General features: G+C 37.0%; 1 protein-coding gene across 7 annotated transcripts in view; it reads left to right on the forward strand.

Moving 5' to 3' along the window:
- The window catches only part of RAP1A (RAP1A, member of RAS oncogene family), a 74,659-nt gene extending 54,227 nt beyond the window's left edge, over positions 1-20,432 (forward strand). For 2 of the 7 annotated variants that reach the window (XM_027604517.2, XM_027604493.1), the window contains exons 2-8: positions 129-159; positions 4,608-4,676; positions 6,662-6,718; positions 9,201-9,341; positions 11,159-11,302; positions 16,594-16,709; positions 19,744-20,432. In XM_027604517.2, coding sequence (XP_027460318.1) covers positions 6,689-6,718; positions 9,201-9,341; positions 11,159-11,302; positions 16,594-16,680 — 402 coding nt within the window. In that variant the 5' untranslated portion in view covers positions 129-159; positions 4,608-4,676; positions 6,662-6,688 and the 3' untranslated portion in view covers positions 16,681-16,709; positions 19,744-20,432. Of the gene's footprint in view, positions 1-109; positions 213-4,607; positions 4,677-6,661; positions 6,719-9,200; positions 9,342-11,158; positions 11,303-16,593; positions 16,710-19,743 lie in introns of those variants that run through there. The other 5 variants (XM_027604477.1, XM_027604482.1, XM_027604488.1 and 2 more) reach the window with 4 other exon arrangements.
- Positions 20,433-20,685: the final 253 nt, after the last annotated feature.

Here is a 20,685-nt window from a genome sequence, read left to right on the forward strand (position 1 = left end):
TCCTCTTAATAGTCTTAAAGGAAAAAGCAAACAAAAAACAAAATACCATATATTTCATGTAACAGTTGCACATTCTTGGCTATTCTTAGCATGTTTATTAATCTTTAGGTTTTTGTTTTTTTCCCCAGATTGTCAGTATTTAAACAGACCACATCATGCGTGAGTACAAGCTAGTGGTCCTTGGTTCAGGAGGCGTGGGGAAGTCCGCTCTGGTAAGTTAGCCACCTAACTAACTTAATTAGTATAGTACAAGAAGAACATTGATATTTGCTTGCCTTAGACATTTAGTCATCAGTGAGAAAAGGTGGCAGTATTTTTTATATGCTTAGTGTCTGGCCTACAGGGGACAGAGATTCATTCAGTAACCACACACGTGTACCGTGTGTACAATGGTGGCTCATTCATTCTTTCACTTAGCAAAATAGTTACTGGGTGCCTACCATGTTCTTAGCACTCTGTGATTGTGATTCAAAGAGGAATAAGATTGTTCTCATTTTTTAAGGAACTTACATTCCAGGTGAGGAGGACTGATTATTTCAGATACTAGTGGATAAGTCCTACCCTGCTCCCACCCCAGACTTAAGTGAAATGAAGTTAGTTTTTGTTTATTTAGTAAATATTTATTGAGCTTCTACACTGTCAACTCTAGGGTTACAGCAGTGAACAAAAACAGTCATAGTCCCTCAGAGCTTACCATATAGTGAAGGAGATACAATAATTACAAAGTTAAATGAAGAACTACCTCATTATAATTGTGAGAGAGATACTTTGAAAGAAAAGTACAGACTGTTAAGAGAGACCCTTATGACAAATGAACCTCAATTAGCATTCGAACAACTGAGAACAGGTCACAATTGCCAAGGCAGGAGTGAACTGGAAGGAAAGTAGAAGGAATGAAGTGAGAGGCAGGGACCACGTCATGACTTGAAGACCATATAACAACTTGAAACTTACTCCTAATGACAGTGAGAAGCCATTGAAAGTGTTTTTTTGGGGGGTGGGAGGGGTGTTGACAGAATTGGATATATGTTTTAAACAGAATACCTTGTTCTGTGTGGAGTAATTTAGAAGAGAAGCCGAGTGGACATGGGAGACCAGTTGGGAGTTAACGCTGAACCTGATTGTTTGTGGAACCTTATACTGGGGCTGTGCCAGCGAAGAAGAGAAAAGTAGATGTTTTGAGAATTAAATAACTTGGTGCTGGAGTGATGTGAGGACTAGGAGAGAAGGAGCTGTTGAGGATGATTCCCAAATTTCTAGTTGTTGAGCTACTAATTTTATGGATGGATCATTTAAGTAAAAGGGAAACACTGGAGAATGAGTAGATCTGAGAGTAAAAATGAAGAGTCATGTCAAATTTGGTTATGTGAGATGTTAAAGTAAATACATCAAATAAGTAATTGGATCCTCAAGATAATAAGCTTGAGAGACTTGTGATATGATTTGGGGCGCCATGAATATATCAGCGGTATTTAATTTCATGAGAATTATGTTACTTTTAAATTAGTACCTGTAAATTAGTACCTCTGTGGTGAATGAGAATATCTGTCATTTTAGATGCATATATTCGGGGTACCTGGCTGGCTCAGTCAGAAGAGCATGCGACTCTTGATCTTGGGATCGTGAGTTGAGTCCCACATTGGGTATAAAGATTACTAAAAAAAAAAAAAAACTTTAAAAATAAATATAAATGCATATAACTTTCAATTCAGCAAGTCTCTTGAAATTTCACATATAAGTTCATATATACAAAATAACATGGTCAAGGATATCAATTGCAACATTCCATACAGTGGTAAGAGTTTGGAAACAACCTAAATGTCTACCAGTAGGGGCTGGTTAAAAGTAAGTTTTTCAGTATACATTTTGAGTAGAATAATATATAACTATTAAAAAGAATGTAACAGCTCTGTATATACTGATATATAGTGATATCTAAGATGTATTATTTAGGGGGAAAAAAGGTACCAAACAGTGTAGACTATCATTTGATAAGAAAAAAAAGGAGGCTAAGGGGGAAGATAGTATAAAATGTAGAGACTATCTCTGCAAGGTTAAATAAACTACAGATAACATACTGGTTACTTGGGGGTGGAATTGGATAATTGGGAACAAAGGTGATAGGTAGAGTTGGTTACCACTGCATACTCTTTTTTGTCTTTTGTATTTTGTCCTATGTCCATGGGATTACCTTTTCAAAAATAAATAAAATAATTGAAAATGAAAATCCATAGGAATAAGTGAGATTGTCTAGGAAGAGACTAGAGAAAGAAGAATTCAGGACTGAGCTCTGAGTACCTCTCAACCTTTAAAGAGTAGGTAGGATTGAAGAATCCAGCATAGAAGAGTATATCTTATACTTGAATGTAAGGAAAGCCGCTTTACTTGAAGTCAAGTAAAGGAGAGGTAAGAGATGATACAGAAACATGGAGGTAGCTGGACTTGGTAAAGGCAAGCTTCAGTAAGGTGATAGTGCCATAACCATGCTGGGGTGGGTTAAAGAGTAAATGAGTGCTGAAGAAACAGAACCATGATTGTAGACAGGTGAAGTTTGATTATGAGAGGGAACAGAGAGGGGAGGTGAAGCTGGAGGAGTTGTGGAGTTAAGGGAAATTTTTATTTCTGGGTGGGAGAGGGTAGAGCAAACGGTTTGTGTGCTGGAGGCAGTAATCCCGTGGAAAGGACAATGATGACATAGGAGAGGAAGGGAATAATTGTTACAGGGGTCAAAAGTTCAAGAAATAACAGAAGTAAAATTAATGAATCATTGAAGTAGTAATTAGTTTATTGTGCACACACCAAAAAGACAGTTTGCAAACCGGGAACCTTCAAAACCAGAACAAGGAATGAGGCTCAGGGGTGTATTGTTATAAAGCAGCTTATAGAGTGAGAAAGCAGTGACTTTATTCTTCAGTGACTGGTTATAGTGTTAGAATTTTCTTTAAACGATAGAGAATTGATTAGTGGTTACCTCAAATCAACCTTGGGAAACTGTAAGTTTTGCTTTTGATTTCCAGAGGCATAAGCAAGAAATGACCACCAGGTCAATTTAGCTTTGCTAAATAAACTAAATTAAGCTTTGTTTACATGACTAAACTGGTTTTATCTGCTCAGGGAATTTTCAGGCTGGTCTCTGTTTTAGATTTTAACACAGAAAGGACAGTAGGTAAGGAAGGAAGAGGAGGCTCCAGCAGGAAAACTGAAGGTGTAAAAGTCGGTATGAATGAGTAAGATGTCCCTGAGAACTGAGGAGATGAGATTCAGAGAAATAATGAAAGCTTGCTTTAGGAAGAAGGAAGTGAAAAATGGGAGATTGTTTTTCATTTTTGCAAGTCTCTAACAACCGCTTAGAGAAAGCACTTGGGTTCTCATACCTGCTTCTGCGTCTAGTATCTAGCTGTAGCATGTTATATACCCTTTGGAAAACCCTGTACATTTATGAGAGAAAGCAAGTATGTCATGCTATTATGAGGACAATAGGTTTTTTCCTAAACATCTGCTCTGGACCACATTTTGAGAACCTCTGTTCTAGTATAAAGCATATTAGGAAGTTTTCCATGTTTGACTTCTATGTAGTGCTAAGAAGATGAGGTGATTAAATCCTTGATAAAAATAATGATTAAAGTTTTTGGTGTAATTATATCCTGAGTCTCCTTTGAAGAACAGGAGCTTAGAGGAAGAAAGGTGAAGTTTACTATATTCCAGCTAATGTGTTTAGCTCAAGCTTAAAATCGTGCATAATTTAAGTGTAGGTGACCTCGGGCCACATTCTTACCCTTCCTTGCTTTTAGGTGACAGTGTGCCAGACCTTGTTTCAAAGCTGTCCAGGCAATATTTCACAACCATCTTCCATACTTCTTTTTATTTACCAAATGATAAACTACCTAGTTTCAAGTCTGTATTTATAGAAATCTTAGAGAAAGAAGTACATAACCTGAAAAAGATGAGTAGGCATGAGTTTCCAATGAAAAAAGTAAGGCTTTGGAATCAGAAAGGTTATATATTTGAATATATATATATTTGAATATATATATATATTTGAATCTCAGCTGGCAAATGGGAAAAATAACTACTTCTAGGGAGAACATGAAACTTGAATGTGACTGTAAATTTAGTAAATTCGGGACTTTCTAATTTCCTTTTCTCTTTGCCCCCACAATTAGACTGTTTAAAGATTTTCAAAGATTTAGAACCTTTTGTTTATTCCTTTAAGAGCATGAAATAAAAGTTCCTATAGATGCGTAAAGAGGTATTTGGAGTTTCAATACTGATAAATTTTCATTTTTTCATTCATTTGGATCTGTGTCCTTATTTGTGTCTTCATTGTATTTTGAAACTTAAAAAAATATAGTAATTATTTCACAGGGGGAGTTGGCTACAGCATTGTTGACAGCTTTTTAACATGACCGCCTCCTTTCTCAATGTGCTCTCTTAGTTGTGGATGTATCCCTGTATTGAAAAATAACGAGACCGTACGTCTGCATGTTTACCCAAAATTTTCACATAATTTCATTTAGTCTTTATCACTTCTGAGGGTGTAAGTAGCATTCTAGAAGAGTTGATTTTTCTCTGAAGTTCTTAACTTTTCTCTGCTTTTTTTTTTCTAGACAGTTCAGTTTGTTCAGGGAATTTTTGTTGAAAAATATGACCCAACGATAGAAGATTCGTACAGAAAGGTAAAATGTGAAACTTGTGTACACATGCTCACCAGTAGTTCCTTAGGACTTTAAAACTTGACCCATAGAATTGCTCTTTAAAAATACATTTTGAGACGTGATACAAATGTTTCATACCTGTTTTTACAAATTTCACGAGGACAGACTATTTCTCATTAAGTACTACTTAGCTACAGAGAGCCCTGTACTCTGTGACTGATTAGTAGTCTGTTCTTTAGTGTACACATTTTCCTGGCAGAGGGTTTTTTTTTTAATTTAGAAAAATTGCATATAAATAGGTACATTTTTGACAACTCTTTTTGTGAAGTAAAATTAAGATCGCTTTTATTCTCAAAGTTATCCTGTGACCAAAAGTTTTTATTTTTGTTTAGTTTTAGAATAACTTTAAGGGATTTCATCTTTAGACTGTAAGAAATTAGATACTGGATTCTGTATGATACTATAATGGTAGATACATGTCATTACACATTTTCCCAACCCATAGAGTGTACACCACCAAGAGTAAACCCGTAATGTACACTGCGGACTTTGCATGATAATGATGTCTCTACGTAGGTTCATCAGGTGTAACAAATGTGCCACTCCGGTGTGGAAGGCTGATGGTAGGAGAGGCTAGTGGGAAGCAGGAGAAGGGTATACGGAAACATTGTACTTTCTGCTCAATTTTATTGCGACCCTAATGCTAAAAGTTCTGAAACATAAAGATTATTCAAAAGAAAAAATTTCAGTAGTTTTGACGAAATACTATTTTATTTCATTATAAGACTAACATTATGAGGAATTTTCATGATTTTATTTCCCAAGTACATTAAGAGGGGAGGAAGAGGATTAAACCTACCTTTCAACAAATAGGAAAGAATTACTTTGTTAAATGTTGTAGAATTTACCTTTAATAGTGTTACAAGTTTTGTTAAATTATGTAAGCTCATCCAGCCATACTGGCAGAGCAGTTTCGTTATCTGCAAATTGGAAATAAAGTTGTGTTCCAGGTACATTGAAAAACTACAGACCTAATTCATTATTCCCTGAGCATGCCCACTTACTGATTGTGCAGATTACTACAGCAGTCCTGTAAGTGGTGTGACAGTGAGTTTGTAGGTCCATCAGTGGTGCATCTCAGCAATCCCTGATCTGACGCAGAAGAATTTAAAATAGGCCTTATGTTTAATACACTTATTTTTAGAAGACAGTGTTGCCGTACTATAATTGCTCCCAAACAAGTTGCTGGCTAAAGCTGTAACTACAAACAGATCTGTACCTAGAATGTTGAAGATTGGACTTTTCTTAATCACTTCTTTATTAAAAATTTTCCACACAGTTGATAGTTGATACTTCTTTTAGGGCAACCTTCTCTTACTTTATAAAACACTGGGGAAATACAATTCAGTATATACAATTTCACCTTATGCACATAGCTTTTCCAAAGACATACCTTTTCCTTAAAGCCTTGAGGACTGTATGAGCTCAGTATTACTCATTTTAGCACCTCTGCTTTCCCCTTACCTCTTAAAATTTTCCTATATTAAATTTGGGGCATATTTTAGTAAAATTTTCTTTAAAATCTTGTCTGCATTTTGAGCTATTTAATAATTTTGTGCTTTGTTTCCTTTGAAGATAATACAGATATACATATTTTTATACATTTTTATTTGTTAGAACTATACCTGTTTGTTGCAGTTTTTCTTAAATTGGAGACTGTGACCATTACCTTCTAATAATAGCAAAAATCATTGCTCAGTTTATAGTGGTCAGAAAATATCTAAACTCAGCATTAACAGTCCTGGCTTCTGTAGTATTAATAGAACATGCTTGAGATCTCCTGTTCTTTATTATAGTACCAAGTTAAGTCTCAGCTAATATAGCAAACTCCTAGAGAAAAGGCTTTGTAGTTGTTAATAGGTATTTGGAGTGAAGAGGTGGCAGGAAGACAGACTGACATTTTGATTTTGATATTACTCTTTCATTTTTCCTCCCTTCCCCAACAGCAAGTTGAAGTAGATTGCCAACAGTGTATGCTCGAAATCCTGGACACAGCGGGAACGGTAAGGATGTTTTCTCTTTTTCTGATAGATTTTAGTTAGTGAACAGGTTTTGTCATCTGAATAATTCCTCTGAGTAAAATTAATTATTCTGATTAAGAACAAATTATCTAAATGTAGGGCTTCTTAAATTTTCTTATATGCTTCCAACAATCTGTGATGTACTTCATGCCCACATACCACTCTTACGTTGTATGTCAAGTTCACCTACAGAATGTGTATGTTGGGTATCTTCTCCCTATATTGAGGTAAGGATTACCCTATTACTGCTTTTTTAAAAAAAGGTATTTTAAATCCAGAATTTTAGTTAAAATGGGTATTTCTCTGGGTTTATGTAAGACTTTGTCTCTTGGCACCATAGTCTTTAATTTTTATCAAAATTGTTTTTGCCCTTTATTAGTATTTTAACATATCAAGGGGCTGTTGACAAAAATCTTTAGGATTATTTTGAGCCTTATTTTTCTCATCTTTAAATGACTACTGTATGATGACATTAGTATATCATAGGGTGCTTGTAATGATCAAATGAGATAATGATTATAAATCACTTGGCATAATGCCTGTTTTATAGTATGAGCTCCAAGTATTTGCTTTTATTTTCATTGCCTTCATTTGTCATCTCCTTTATAATTTTGTTATTAATTTCTGATGATTTCCTGTTATACTGCCATAAATGCACACCTTAAGTGATTTTTCTTTTTTTCTCCGTACATATAGACTTTACTTATTAGGCATTTCTCAGCTTTAGAATGGATGGTATTCTTAAATGTTATAAGTTGTTTAAAATTTAGCACAAATTTACCACATAATTTTATAAATGATGAGAAAGTTTCATGTCATTGAGAAAAGCATATAAGTAGACTGGCACAATTGTAGTGCTAATGATACTATATTTTTCCATTCTTTTGTGGGAAAATGGATCTTGATTCCAGTAGGAAGCTTGGGATCATTAGAACTACATCTTTCTTATATCTGCTGGCTCAAAATATCTCCCTCTTTTGCCAATCCAACCTCCCCTAATTTCCTTAGCCTCTGAATCAGCAGTCATTCCCCTCTGTTCCCAGATATCCCAATAGTTAAAGAGCACTTTTCTACTTTTTTCTTTCATCACCTCCACAAGGGTGAAGGAGTTTTTTGTTCTTCCTCTTGTCCAAATTAAGGAAGTTCTTCCCTACTGTAGAGATCTTTCCTTTGTGCTCTTAAATATCTTGTCATTCTCCCATCCTAGTGCTCAGCGTACAGTGTCATAATTGCCTGTTTAGTTGTCTTTGTCCCCAGTGCCTTGCATAAAGCTTGGAAAGTAGTTGATGCTCATTAATCGTGTCCCAGATCACTCCTTACTCCTTGAAGAGTTTTGCTCACTCTCTTCATCACTGCTTCAGTCAGAATTCTTGGTGATTTTAGAATTCAAATAGAATCTATATGGATATTATAGATGATCCATTTCCTCGGCCTACCAGTTTATTGACCTCCATACTGCTTCAGCCATTCCCACCCATGGTCTTACCTAGACTATCTGATTACCAATAACTGTGATACCACCTTCATCTCATTTTCAAGCATGCTACTCTCTACCTCTTGTTTTTCCATCTCACTTCCTTTTATACCTTCAACTTCACTGGAACCTACAGTCCATTTATCCCACCATCTTTTGATTGTCCTCATATCCTAAACCTCTCTTCACATGGCTTCAAGTCCATGGCCTGTCATTCATGATCAGTCCTCTGCATGTATCCTCAACTCCCTTGGACTTTTCAGCAACCTCCAACTCGGTTGATCACTGTCCTCTGTAAAAATTTTATTCATTTGGCTTCCAGGAATCAACACTTGCTTGGTTTTCTCCCTCTCTCATTGGCTACTCCTAAGTCTCCTTTCCTGATTTGTCTTCATCTCCCCAATCCCTTAATGTTGGAGGGCCTCAGGATTCAGTACTCAGGCGTCTCTTTTCTAACAGCACTTTCTTGGAGGTCATCTTTAGTAGCATCAGAATAATTTAATTAGGATCTATATGTACAAAGGAATTATATACAGTTTTCTAAACCACACAGAAAGCATGATATTGCATGATAAGGTGGTTAAGATCTCCCTTCCTTTTTTTTTTTTTTTTTAGATTTTTATTTATTTGAGAGAGAATGAGAGATAGAAAGCACGAGAGGGAAGAGGGTCAGAGGGAGAAGCAGACTCCCTGCTGAGCAGGGAGCCCGATGCGGGACTCGATCCTGGGACTCCAGGATCATGACCTGAGCCGAAGGCAGTCGCTTAACCAACTGAGCCACCCAGGCGCATTGTCATTGCTTCTAGTTGTATAAGTAGGGAACAAGAACATTTACCTCAGAGTTTCTAGAAACTGTGTAATAGGTCTTATATTTCCTGTATGATCGCGTGGAAGAAAAAATTGAGTAGCTTACTTGTGATTATTCAGATGTAAATTGTTCCAGTATACATTCAAGAAATCATACTTATAATTGTACATTTTTTATTATAGGAGCAATTTACAGCGATGAGGGATTTGTATATGAAGAATGGCCAAGGGTTTGCACTAGTATATTCTATTACAGCTCAGTCCACGTTTAATGACTTACAGGACCTGAGGGAACAGATTTTACGGGTTAAGGACACAGAAGATGTAAGTATTTTTCTATTTGTTTTAAAGATTGTATTTATTTGAGAGAGAGAAAGAGACAGAGCACGAGCAGAGGGGGAGAGGCAGTGGGAGAGGGAAAAGCAGACGCCCTGCTGAGCAGGGAGTGGAGCTCGATCCCAGGACCCCGAGATCATGACCTGAGCTGAAGGCAGACGCTCAACTGACCGAGCCACCCAGGCGCCCCTGTTTTTCTCACTGTAAGACATACTGCTATCTCTCTGTGGCCAAAAAGTGTTTTTGTTTTTCTGTTAAGAGGATTTGGAGGGTATCTACCACAAACCTAAAGGTGTCTCTGTGATCAAAAAATTTTTACAACTTTCTGAATTTACCTACAAATTAATATGCTAAGATAGAGGGCATGTATGATAAAGTGCTCATTGTGCTGTGTGTTAATAAGTGCAGTAGGGAAGAGAGAGGAGTCAGAGTACTTGGGAGAAGTGGGGCTCGAATTGAGCTTTGAAAGGTGGTAGTTATGTCAGAAACAGTGTTCAAAGAACATTAGTAAGAACCATAATGGTATGTTCCATTTCTAAAATTCTCTTGGTATAGTTTGTACTGAACAGTTTTTTTGCTTTGAGTTATGTTGAAGATTTTAATTAACTGGGCTTTTGTATTTTTTTCATTTTATTTTTGTTGCAGAATTCTTATTTGATGAATAACATCATTGCTGTTGTGCCTTTTTGCAAAGATGAAATGTATATTTTACATGTTTACCTCAGTTTTGAACTACAGAGAGTTCCTTTTCAGTTGTATAAATTGGGATATTAAATTTCATTTGTACCTTTCTTTCTGTTTTTGTGTGTTCTCTCTCATTATTAATGGGAACATATGCACCTGCTCAGGACCTTAACTTTGGGTAATACTGTAGGCGGAAGGGATTTCTACCATATGACTCATGATCAGCGTAACCTAATGAATAGTTCTCTTGCTTCCCATGAGTAATTTATCTAAGAGACTTCTGTTTTCATAGGCAGTTATATACAAATCACTGAATTCTGGTGATGTTAATCTCTTTATCTCATGTCATAACTAAAAAAGATGGACTTGTAGATGTCTAGTATGTTTCATCTAACTTGTGATAATTGCTTATTTTAGGTACAAGATCCACCATGTCCCTTAAATCCTTTCTTGTGTGTAGTGTGCATCACCTCACAAATGACTTTGTTCTGTGGACACCTTTTATCTAAGGATGTTATATAGTTTGTTAGCAACTTGTTTTATTGCAAGTAGGGGCAGCGTTTCTGGTATGGAGAAAAAGGGAAGGCATGGTTGCTTTGTGGCTCTATTTTGTGGGTTGTTGTTAAGCTGTTATTCCTTCTTAACATCTCACCTAAACTGGTCTTCCGATCTAATGTCAAACATAGAAGTAGAACCTGTTACTGTGTTGGTCTTGCCAACTACTTTTGGAATTTGTTGGACCTGTGAGATGAAGCACTTAAACCACAGTTAGGCCCAGTGAGTACATTCTTCTCTGCATTGCAGAAGGTTCCTTTTCGTTCAGATTTTTGTACTTGGAATTCAGCTATTAGTAGTAGTCCACATGAGAATTATGCGATTATATCCTTAAAATAATTTAGCAAATGAACGTAGTAGGGTCTCTTCCATATTTTTTCTGTCTCTTCCCCCTCCGTCTACCTTCTTTCCCGCATTGTGCATACACAGAATTTTTTTAAGCACTTGGTGAAGCTTATAGTCCTAACTAATACATTTCAATTGGTGACAGACAGGTAGTTGCTTACTTAAAGGAGGCTAAGGAACAAATATGCTAGTGCTCATATTACGTTTTTTCCTTCCCACAGGTTCCAATGATTTTGGTTGGCAATAAATGTGACCTGGAAGATGAGAGAGTAGTTGGCAAAGAACAGGGTCAGAATTTAGCAAGACAGTGGTGTAACTGTGCCTTTTTAGAATCTTCTGCAAAGTCAAAGATCAACGTTAATGAGGTAACTACAGCTGCTAGGCAGCACAAACAAGTGCCTTTTTAGATACCTTTAAGTTAATAGCTAAAACCAAATTTTCTGAAGAAAAAATTTTGTTCTTCTAAGTCGTCTTGATTTTCAGTGTACAGAGAACAACACTAAGTAATTCCTAGAAATCATATTCCCTCATTTGCGTAAAATCACTTTGATGGCTGTGATGCAGACACTGATATTTACCTTATAGGCAAAGAGAAAGTTTAAGTTAAACAATGTGTTTCAAGTCCTGCTAAGCTTCTGAACGATATGCCAGAAGGTGGTGTGTGCACATGGTTCTGTCACCCTTGCATTGTAACAGTTACTATGCACATGTGTGTAAAGAGGTTGTAAAGTCAAGTAGGAAAATACAAAAATCAAAGTAGTTATTGAGCTTGTGAACCTGTGTTATACAGAAAGATAATACCTCATGGATACCACAGAATTTGGTGTTTTGAGTCATGCCTGCCTTTGGTTTCTGACTCAAATGGAGGAATCTGTGAGCATGGGCATGGAACTGGAATTCACCCGCTCTTTGAGGCCTGGTGCAGCAGGTGCCCAAGGCTTTTTTTGTCTGTGACTTAAGCCTTCCACTATCCTGAGAACGTAGCTGTGACAGGAAATGCTTAATAAGCATGCCTGCTGCCTGGGTGTCAATCCAATACCCTCCTGGATGCCTGAAAGATCCGTGTACTTCACCTGCCGCCACCAACCGACCAAAACCTCAAGAGGTTCTCTTTGCTTTTGTTTGTTTTAAAATATTTAACGTAAGCTTAAAAAAAAAAAAAAAAAACACCAACCAGCCAACCAGAGTAGGCTTCTTTCCTTTCCCCGTAATGCAGAAGTCTTCACTTGACAGTTTGCATGTCATTTGTGGCGTCACAGGTAATGAATCAGTTTAGCTCACTTATAACATAGGTGAGAGTTATGAGTGCCTTAGGTTATCAGCATCCTGTGTTTTTGTTTGCTATTCCTCTCTGGCCTTTGGGTCTGTAGGTCACTTTTCCTTGACTTAATATTATGGTTGTAGGTCACTTTTCCTTGACTTAATATTATGATCATGACTTTTAAAATGACTAAGTTACTTTAAACATCTGACAGGCAAAAAAATTAAGCTTGCTACAGATCCTCTGTTTTCAAATAACCAAGAATGTTAAAGCTTACTTCTTTAGATAAAACCAATTTTTATAAGTACATAAAAGATTCATAAATTTCATTATTCAGCAAATATTTATTGCATGCCTGTGTGTCTAGTAGTGTCTGGCACTTTATTCAGCAAATATTTATGGTGTGCCTCTGTGTCTGGCAGTGTGTCAGGCACTGGGGTAACAGTGATCCAGACAGACACTATTCCTGTCCTAGAGAAGTTTGCATCCTAGTGGGGAACAGTCCTACTGAGATCTTCAACAGTCATTTCTTTTTCACTGCCAAGTAAATGAAAGGAAGTATGATACGCTTTTAGCTTCATCTTTCTCTGTTGTATAATTACAGTTTTATAGATGTTATTTTGAAAAATGTGACTAATCATAAAATTTTAAGTTTTTTTTTTAAGATTTTATTTATTTGAGGGGTGCCTGGGTGGCTCAGTTGTTTGGTGTCTGCCTTTGGCTTAGGTCATGATCCCAGGGTTCTGGGATCAAGCCCCACATCGGGCTCCCTGCTCCACAGGAGGCCTGCTTCTCCCTCTCCCACTCCCCCCCCCCCCCCGCTTGTGTTCCCTTCCTCGCTGTCTCTCTCTCTGTCAAATAAATAAAATCTTAAAAAAAAGATTTTATTTATTTGAGAGAGAGAGAGTGTACAAGGTGGGGGGACAGCGGGAGAGGGAGAAGCAGACTCCCCTCTGAGCCGGGACCCTGATATGGGGTTCCATCCCAGGACCCCAGGATCATGACCTGAGCTGAAGGCAGACGCTGAACCAACTGAGCCACCCAGGCGCCCCTAAAATTTTAAGTTTTACTATAGTCTTTTCTCAAAAAAAAAAAAAAGAAACAAAACAGATAAAAAGCATGGTGGGGGGTGCTCGTACATCCTCGCATGCTCGCTGTCTTGTACATAAGTAAATCTTGGGGAAAAAAAGCATTAGGATTGATGCATGAGCTTGGTTAGGGAAACAGTAGTACAGGGTCACCATCTGCAGGATGATTGGCCTTAGGGATCTGGTTCTTTGCTGTCCCTATTCTCACCCTCACTGGTACCTGCCGGTACCCTCCCGCCAGGTTCATAGGACTTGGCTATGCTGGGGCTGGGTTGGGCCAGGGTCCAGTGAGCACCATGGCCTGGAGGTGTTCCTTACTTTTAAAAAGCATTACATGTTTGTGAGAACTCACCTGCTACTTGCTGAGCCTCCTGGGTTATAGTTTCCAGTGCCCCAGAGCCCCATTTTCACAGCAGTCTTGTTAAACTTTGATGTGAGGGTTTATTAAAAACAGAGAACAGTAAAACAAAATGGAATACGTTAGCTATTTAAGGATCTTTACTCTTTTAAGGGACATACAGACTTTATGCTAGAGTATAATATTTGAGTTTCTTTTAATGTTTCTCTATTTATAGCTTGATAATCCAGCTACAGAGTTCCTTTGATAGTTAATAGTTCCTCAGATAGCTAATGCTTTGTAAATATACATGTGATTTCTGTTGGACTGAAATTTCAGATCACACAGGGACGTACTGCTTGGCTAAATAGCCCTCTAATTCCCGATACCTGTAGCAGAATATATATATTAAACTCTTATCCAAACCATTTTTGCTATGTTTTGAAAGTAGAACTGACAGTACCAGAATCACATCAGTCTTACTCAAGAATTAATTGTTCTTTGCTGAGGCTGGAATAATAATTGGAATCAAGACATCTCCGTTGAGTAATGGCAAAGGGATTGAGAAACTATTCTGTGTTCCCTTTAGATTTTTCTGTAGTTCAGAGAGATGAGGAAGAACCTAGGCTGAGGCCTCTGAGCCTATCTAACCAAATACTATAGTTTGAACTTGCCTTCATCACTGAACCAGCTGCTGCTGTGAGGTGGGCAGCGTTTGCCAAAGAAGTCATTGAGGATATCACTACAAAATCAGTTAGTGTAGTACCAGAAACCCAAAACTGGCTGGCATGAAGAAATATGTGGTTTTGATCCTTGGACTATTTTTGTTTGTCCTTTATTTTTTCATCTTCTAGCTTATGCATTAAGGCTAGGGAACAAAAGAGAACTTGTTCGTGGCTTATGCATATTAAGTTCTTGAGAGAGTTTCAGAGTTGTGAAACTGCTGTTTTGTTCATAAATCCAGTGTTTTCAACTTTCTTAGAAATAAGATAATAGAGAAGTTAAATGGTTTGAAGAAGATGGCAGTGGGGAGGATGGAGCAGAAAGCACTTAAAGCTTTGGGATAAAGCTTTTCTTTTTAATAATTTAGCCTTGTAATCTTAGGACCATTTTAAAAAATAAATAGAAGTTGTTTTATCTGGGCACCATCCTCAAGAAATGATTTTAAAAATATTTTACTTTTTAAAACTTACTGAAAATATGTAAGAACAGTGGAATTTGTTCACTCTTCATCCAGATTCACCAGTTAATATTTTGTCAGTGTTTAAGTATCACACTCCTTTACTCCTAAATATTTAGTGTATGTATCCTTAGATCAAAGACCTTTTCTTACACAACCACAATTATTAAAATCAAGAAAATTGTTATTTACACAGTCCCTGTTCAGTGCATATTCAGATTTTGTTGTTTGTCCCTATAATGCCCCTAAAAGCTAGGACCTTTTGATACACTTCTACAAAGCACTATTTATTACAGATGAGTGATAGTAAAGAAATTCTGCGATATTTGCTTCTCAGGTCATTAGTAAGTATTTGCATTTCATAGCAAAGAACCAAATTCAGCTGATCTGTTGTTCAATTGTTCCAATACTTGGACATACTTAGCACTATGAAACATATAAACATATCAGTATTAAAATAATCTGCTTCTGTGAAATAAGTACTATTGTATTTTTGTCTCTGATGCCTTGCATTTTTCATCCAAAACGAATCCAGAAGTTGTAGTAACAGAGATTGTTACTTAAAATTGGGGTCACACACTTTTTCTCTTTTTCAGTTTAGCCAAAATTAATATCACCAAAAGCAGCAAACAAAAATCATTTGCTTTTACATGTGGTATCTTGAGGGGAACACGGTTGTCCTAGTCCAGCCAAAAATATATAACATGAATCTACTCATGAGGAAACATCAGACAAACCCAAACTGAGGGAAATTCTATAAAGTTACTAGCCATCCATTTTCAGAAATGACAATGTCATGAAAGACAAAGACTAAAGAACCGTTCCAAATTTTAAAAGATTAAAGTGACAGAAAAGTAAATGCAGTATGTGATCCTAGATGGACCCTTTGGGGGGGCGGGGCAGGAATTCTATATAGGACATTATTGGGATAACTGATAAAATTGGGATCTGTGCTGTAGATGATACAAAGTAACGTATCAGTGCTTAGATGTACTCACTGTGTAACTGTCACATGGGTATGGAAGAATATCCTTGTTCTTAGGAGATACACACTCAACCATTAATGTATGCAGACTACTCTCAGATGGTTTAGAAAATAAGAGTGTATTTAGAGAGAAATGATAAAGTACACGTGGCAAAATGTTACTAATTGGTGAGTCTGGGTAAAGAATGTACACAAGTCCTTGGTATTCTTGCAACTTTTCTGTAAGTTTGAAGTTTTTATTTTTATTTATTTTCCTTTAAAGATTTATTTAAGAGGGAGAAAGCAAGTTCACACGAGAGCAGGGGAGGGCGGAAGGAGAGGGAGACAGAGACTCCCCGTTGAGCAGGGAGCCAGTCACGGGGCTTGATCCCAGGACCCTGAGATCATGACCTGAGCCGAAATCAAGAGTCGGACACTTAACCGACTGAGCCACCCGGGCGCCCAAGTTTGAAGTTTTTAAAAATAAAATAAATGTGAAGATTCAAGTTGAGCATTAACTATTCCCTTAATAATTATGTTTTGAAGCATAGACGAGTCCATGACGAATATAACTTCACTATCTTGTTTTTCACTACGAACTTTTTTTCTTAAGTTTATATTGAATATCTAAGAGCAAGTTATTTCCCTCACAGTAAATTGGTAAGTCCTGCTTTACCACCTGGGGCTTCTGAGAAACCTGCTGTTAGAATAAAGCAGCAAAATACAGATCCAAGAGCAGAATAACATTTAACAGAACCAAGATGGTTTTGTGGAGCAAGATCTCAAGTGTTTGTTGAATAAGACTTTTTTTCTTGTTTTTATTTAGATATTTTATGACCTGGTCAGACAGATAAATAGAAAAACACCAGTGGAAAAGAAGAAGCCTAAAAAGAAATCATGCCTTCTGCTTTAGACCCACAGTGAGCAGCAGCTCTGAGCCAGGTAAGGTCTGGAAAGCAGAACAAACGCCTTGCTCACACTCTAATTTTGGGCTTTCCCCACCTCTAGCCACTTCCCATTCCACCTGTTAGGGTATTTCCAGGTTTCTTTGTCTTGTAAATGTGATACATGGCTTGTAGATGTGCTCATCTGTTGATAATTTATCTCTCCCCCCATGAGATGAGATTCTAAGCTGTCCAAGGGCAAGGACCATAGATGTTTTGTTCACCACCGTGTCCCCAGTGCTAGCTACAGAACGGGTATTCCAAAAATAGTGGTTGAATAGGTAGAATTCCTTCCAGGGTCACTCCTGAGTTCCTGCCAAATTAAAGCCAAACATGGGTCATCTGAAACAAAATGCTTAAGTGCACATTTGATGTGTTATTTCAAAGTGAACACACCTCTGTGTATCAATAATAGTCATTCCTCCCCCAGGGTAATCCCTGCCCTGATTCCTAACACCATAATTGGTTTTGCCTCTCTTTGAACTTAACATTTAACAAAAACAGATATTCTGTCTGGCGACTTTTACTCAAAAATATGTTTTCGAGAATTACCCTAATAAGGCTAGTACTGCAGTAGCATATGGCAGCTCATTTGCATTGCGTGACTGTACTAGCAGTAGACTTACATGTTTTGCTACTGATGGACATTTGGGTTCTTTTCAAGAACTAATATGGATAATTCTGTGCATTCTTGCATGAGTCTATATGCACATGTGCATCATTTCTACTTGGTATGTACCTAGGAATGAGATGGCCAGACTATACACTATATATATGGATAGCTTTTAGTAGATACTGCTAAAAAGTTTTTCAAGGTAATTGTACCGGTTTACACACCTGCTAGCAGTTTATGAGTTCCATGTCCTCCCCAAAGATGGTATCGTCAGTCTTTTTAACTCAAGCCATTCTGCTGGGTATCTGGTGCTATGTTTTGGTATTCATTTCCTCTCGGATCTAGGTTGACTTCTTTGAATTGTTTTGTCTATAGGCTTCTAAGTAGTTGACTTTAAGTACCACTTAAGTTTTCGTTAAAGTGAACCTATTGGAGAGAAATTAGTGGCAGCATTGAAGCTACCTATCAAGTGAGAAACCAGGCCCTGTGGGACCGTTTGTTTCTTTTTATCTAATTGTGTATATGAAATCCTTGAACAATTTCTGCTTATCTTCACAAACACTATAAACTATGCCGTAAGAGAGTATTTTCATGAAGTTATTTTACGAGGTAATTTGGTGCTGGTCATGTGCATATTACTAATCTTGGTTTGGTCAGAGGAAAGGCTGCTGTTCCCACTTGAGAGTTGCTTACACTAAGTATGCAAGTCTCTTGGGTCCATCGAGCAGAGTACCTCTTCCAGAGCACCAAATTAACTAATATGTGCCCCCTAGGAGACTTGGGCGAATCTCTCTCTTCAGGGAAACAACTCAATAATTGTACCCCCCTTTTAAACGAAGGTCAAGGAAAATGGGCAGAAAGAAGGAAACAGCATGGGGTTGCCTCTGGTTGGATTTAAGAAAGACAGCTTCTGGTCAAATGTTTGCTTTAGGCTTTAAGTGAAATCTTGATTCAGTAACTATAAATCATTAGCTCCGTGAAGGTGATTATTTTAAAATTTCCTGGTGTGTTTGTTTAGGTAAAGGTGCAAAGGTAAGGAAAATAGTACTTCAGTTCCTGTTCTGAACTATTATCATTTAACTCTCCGAGTTAAGTCAGCTGTAGTTGACTGTCTCGTTGATGCCATTACCTTAGCTGAACCTAGTTTAATTTCCAATTCTCTAGAAAATGTTTAGCTTATGTTTAAAGGAAGAGGTGCCATCTTCTGGCCTGTTATGAAAATTCATTCATATACACCCTGCAGTGTATTGTGTTTTACCTGAGAGGAGAGAAATCTTGGCCTACATCTAGACATAAGACTTTCATCCTGGTTGTATAAATTCTTAGGCTCTGATATGTAAGTCAGCCTAACAATATATTTAATAAGTCACCTGAGATCTCTGTGGATGTTTGGAAATACCAAATAACGGGTCAATTAGCAGTCAGAATACTTGGCAAAGCAAAGAAATCACAGAGTGATTATAGACTGGAAGTGCCATTTTGATCCCACTTGAAAAGTACCGAGATACGGGGTAAATTTAAGTAGCTATATATGTTTTTAGTAAGAGTACATGAACCTTGAGGGCAGTGTATCTGACCCTACCCTTTAAGTAAGATTGTATTGAAACATGTTAATCTCTTTCTAGTGTGTCCCACTTCTAAAGACTAGAAGAGAAATTCATCTTCAGGAAATTGTTCCTTTAACCTAATTCTTTTCTGCTGAGTAATACAACTAACGTGGATTCTTCTGCCCTTGCATATGGGGGTCAGCTCTTTCTGTGTCATCTTTTCTGGTCCTAACAACCTGTATTAGAAGTGGTAATCCTAGGGGCGCCTGCATGGCTCAGTTGGTTAAGCGTCTGACTCTTGGTTTCGGCTCAGGTCATGATCTCAGGGTCACGAGATCGAGCCCCGCAACGAGCCCTGTATCAGGCACTGTGCTCAGCTCGGAGTCTGCTTAAGAGATTCTCTCTTTCTCCCCTCCCCCTCCCCCCACTTGTGCGCTCTCTCTCTCTCTCAAGTAAATAAATAAAATCTTTCAAAAAGTGGTAATCCTAATATCCTATAGTCCTGAAATGGTTGGATAAAGAAATTTTACGCACAGGTATCATTTCCTTTTTGGAAAAATAAGATGATGATGAGATAGAAATAATTACTGTTTTCCTTTTTACAGACAGGACTGTCAGATTGTGAAACTAATAAAACTATTTTTTAAACATTTTCAAAAGGAGTTTAAAATAGCCCTGTTACTGTAGCTGTTTAGTGTAATTTAGTTGTCTAGTAACACTCAGCCGATGTTTCTTTCTATATGATTGAGTATCTCCTTGTTCACTACCATCTTCTGACACCAAGAGATTAACCATATATGTGTGTGTGTGTGTATATATATATATATATTTTATATCTATATATAAATATAAATATATATTCAATGTTCTAGATTACAGGAATGAAGAACTGTTGCCTAATTGGGAAGTGCCAGCATTCCAGACTTCAAAAATTAAATCTGAAGAGGCTTCTCCTGTTTTATATATTATGTGAAGAATTTAAATCTTATATTGGTTTGCACAAATTCCCTGGAGAAAAAAAAAAATTGCTCTGTGTATATCTCTTGGAAAATAAGACAATAGTATTTCTCCTTTGCAATAGCAGTTATAACAGATGTGAAAATAAATATACTTGACTCTAATATGATCATACAAAAGAGCATGGATGCATTTCAAATGTTAGGTATTGCTAGTATAATCAGATGATTTCATACTGACCTTTTTATCATGATTCCTCCCTGTCAAGAACTCAAAGTTGAACCATTATACTTTATATCTGTAATGATATAGATTATGAAATTTCCCCTCAAACTCATTGCAGCAGATAACTTTTTGAGTCATTGACTTCATTTTATATTTAAAAATTATGAAATATCATTCTGTCATTATATTCTAATTAAAATTGTGCATAATGCTTTGGAAAAATGGGTCTTTTATAGGAAAAAAACTGGGATAACTGATTTCTATGGCTTTCAAAGCTAAAATATATAATATACTAAACCAACTCTAATATTGCTTCTTGTGTTTTACTGTCAGATTAAATTACAGCTTTTATGGATGATTAAATTTTAGTACATTTTCATTTGGTTTGTGTGTTTTTGTTATTGTTTATAGATTTAAGACTTTTATTTTAATGGCCACACTGTTTTAAGTGCAACAGTAGCTCCTTTCTGCCTGTACCTACAGAACACTTGGCTTTAAACCCCTAAGTCATTGGTAATTTCTCTAAGAACAGACCTCACACTTTCTGTTCTAGATGTATTTATTCCTACTATACAGCAAACTACATCGGACTACATAGATTAGTTTTGTATATTCTCTCTTGATCTTAAAGA

The sequence above is a fragment of the Zalophus californianus genome, chromosome 4 (genome assembly GCF_009762305.2).
Source record: "Zalophus californianus isolate mZalCal1 chromosome 4, mZalCal1.pri.v2, whole genome shotgun sequence".
NCBI lineage: Eukaryota > Metazoa > Chordata > Mammalia > Carnivora > Otariidae > Zalophus > Zalophus californianus.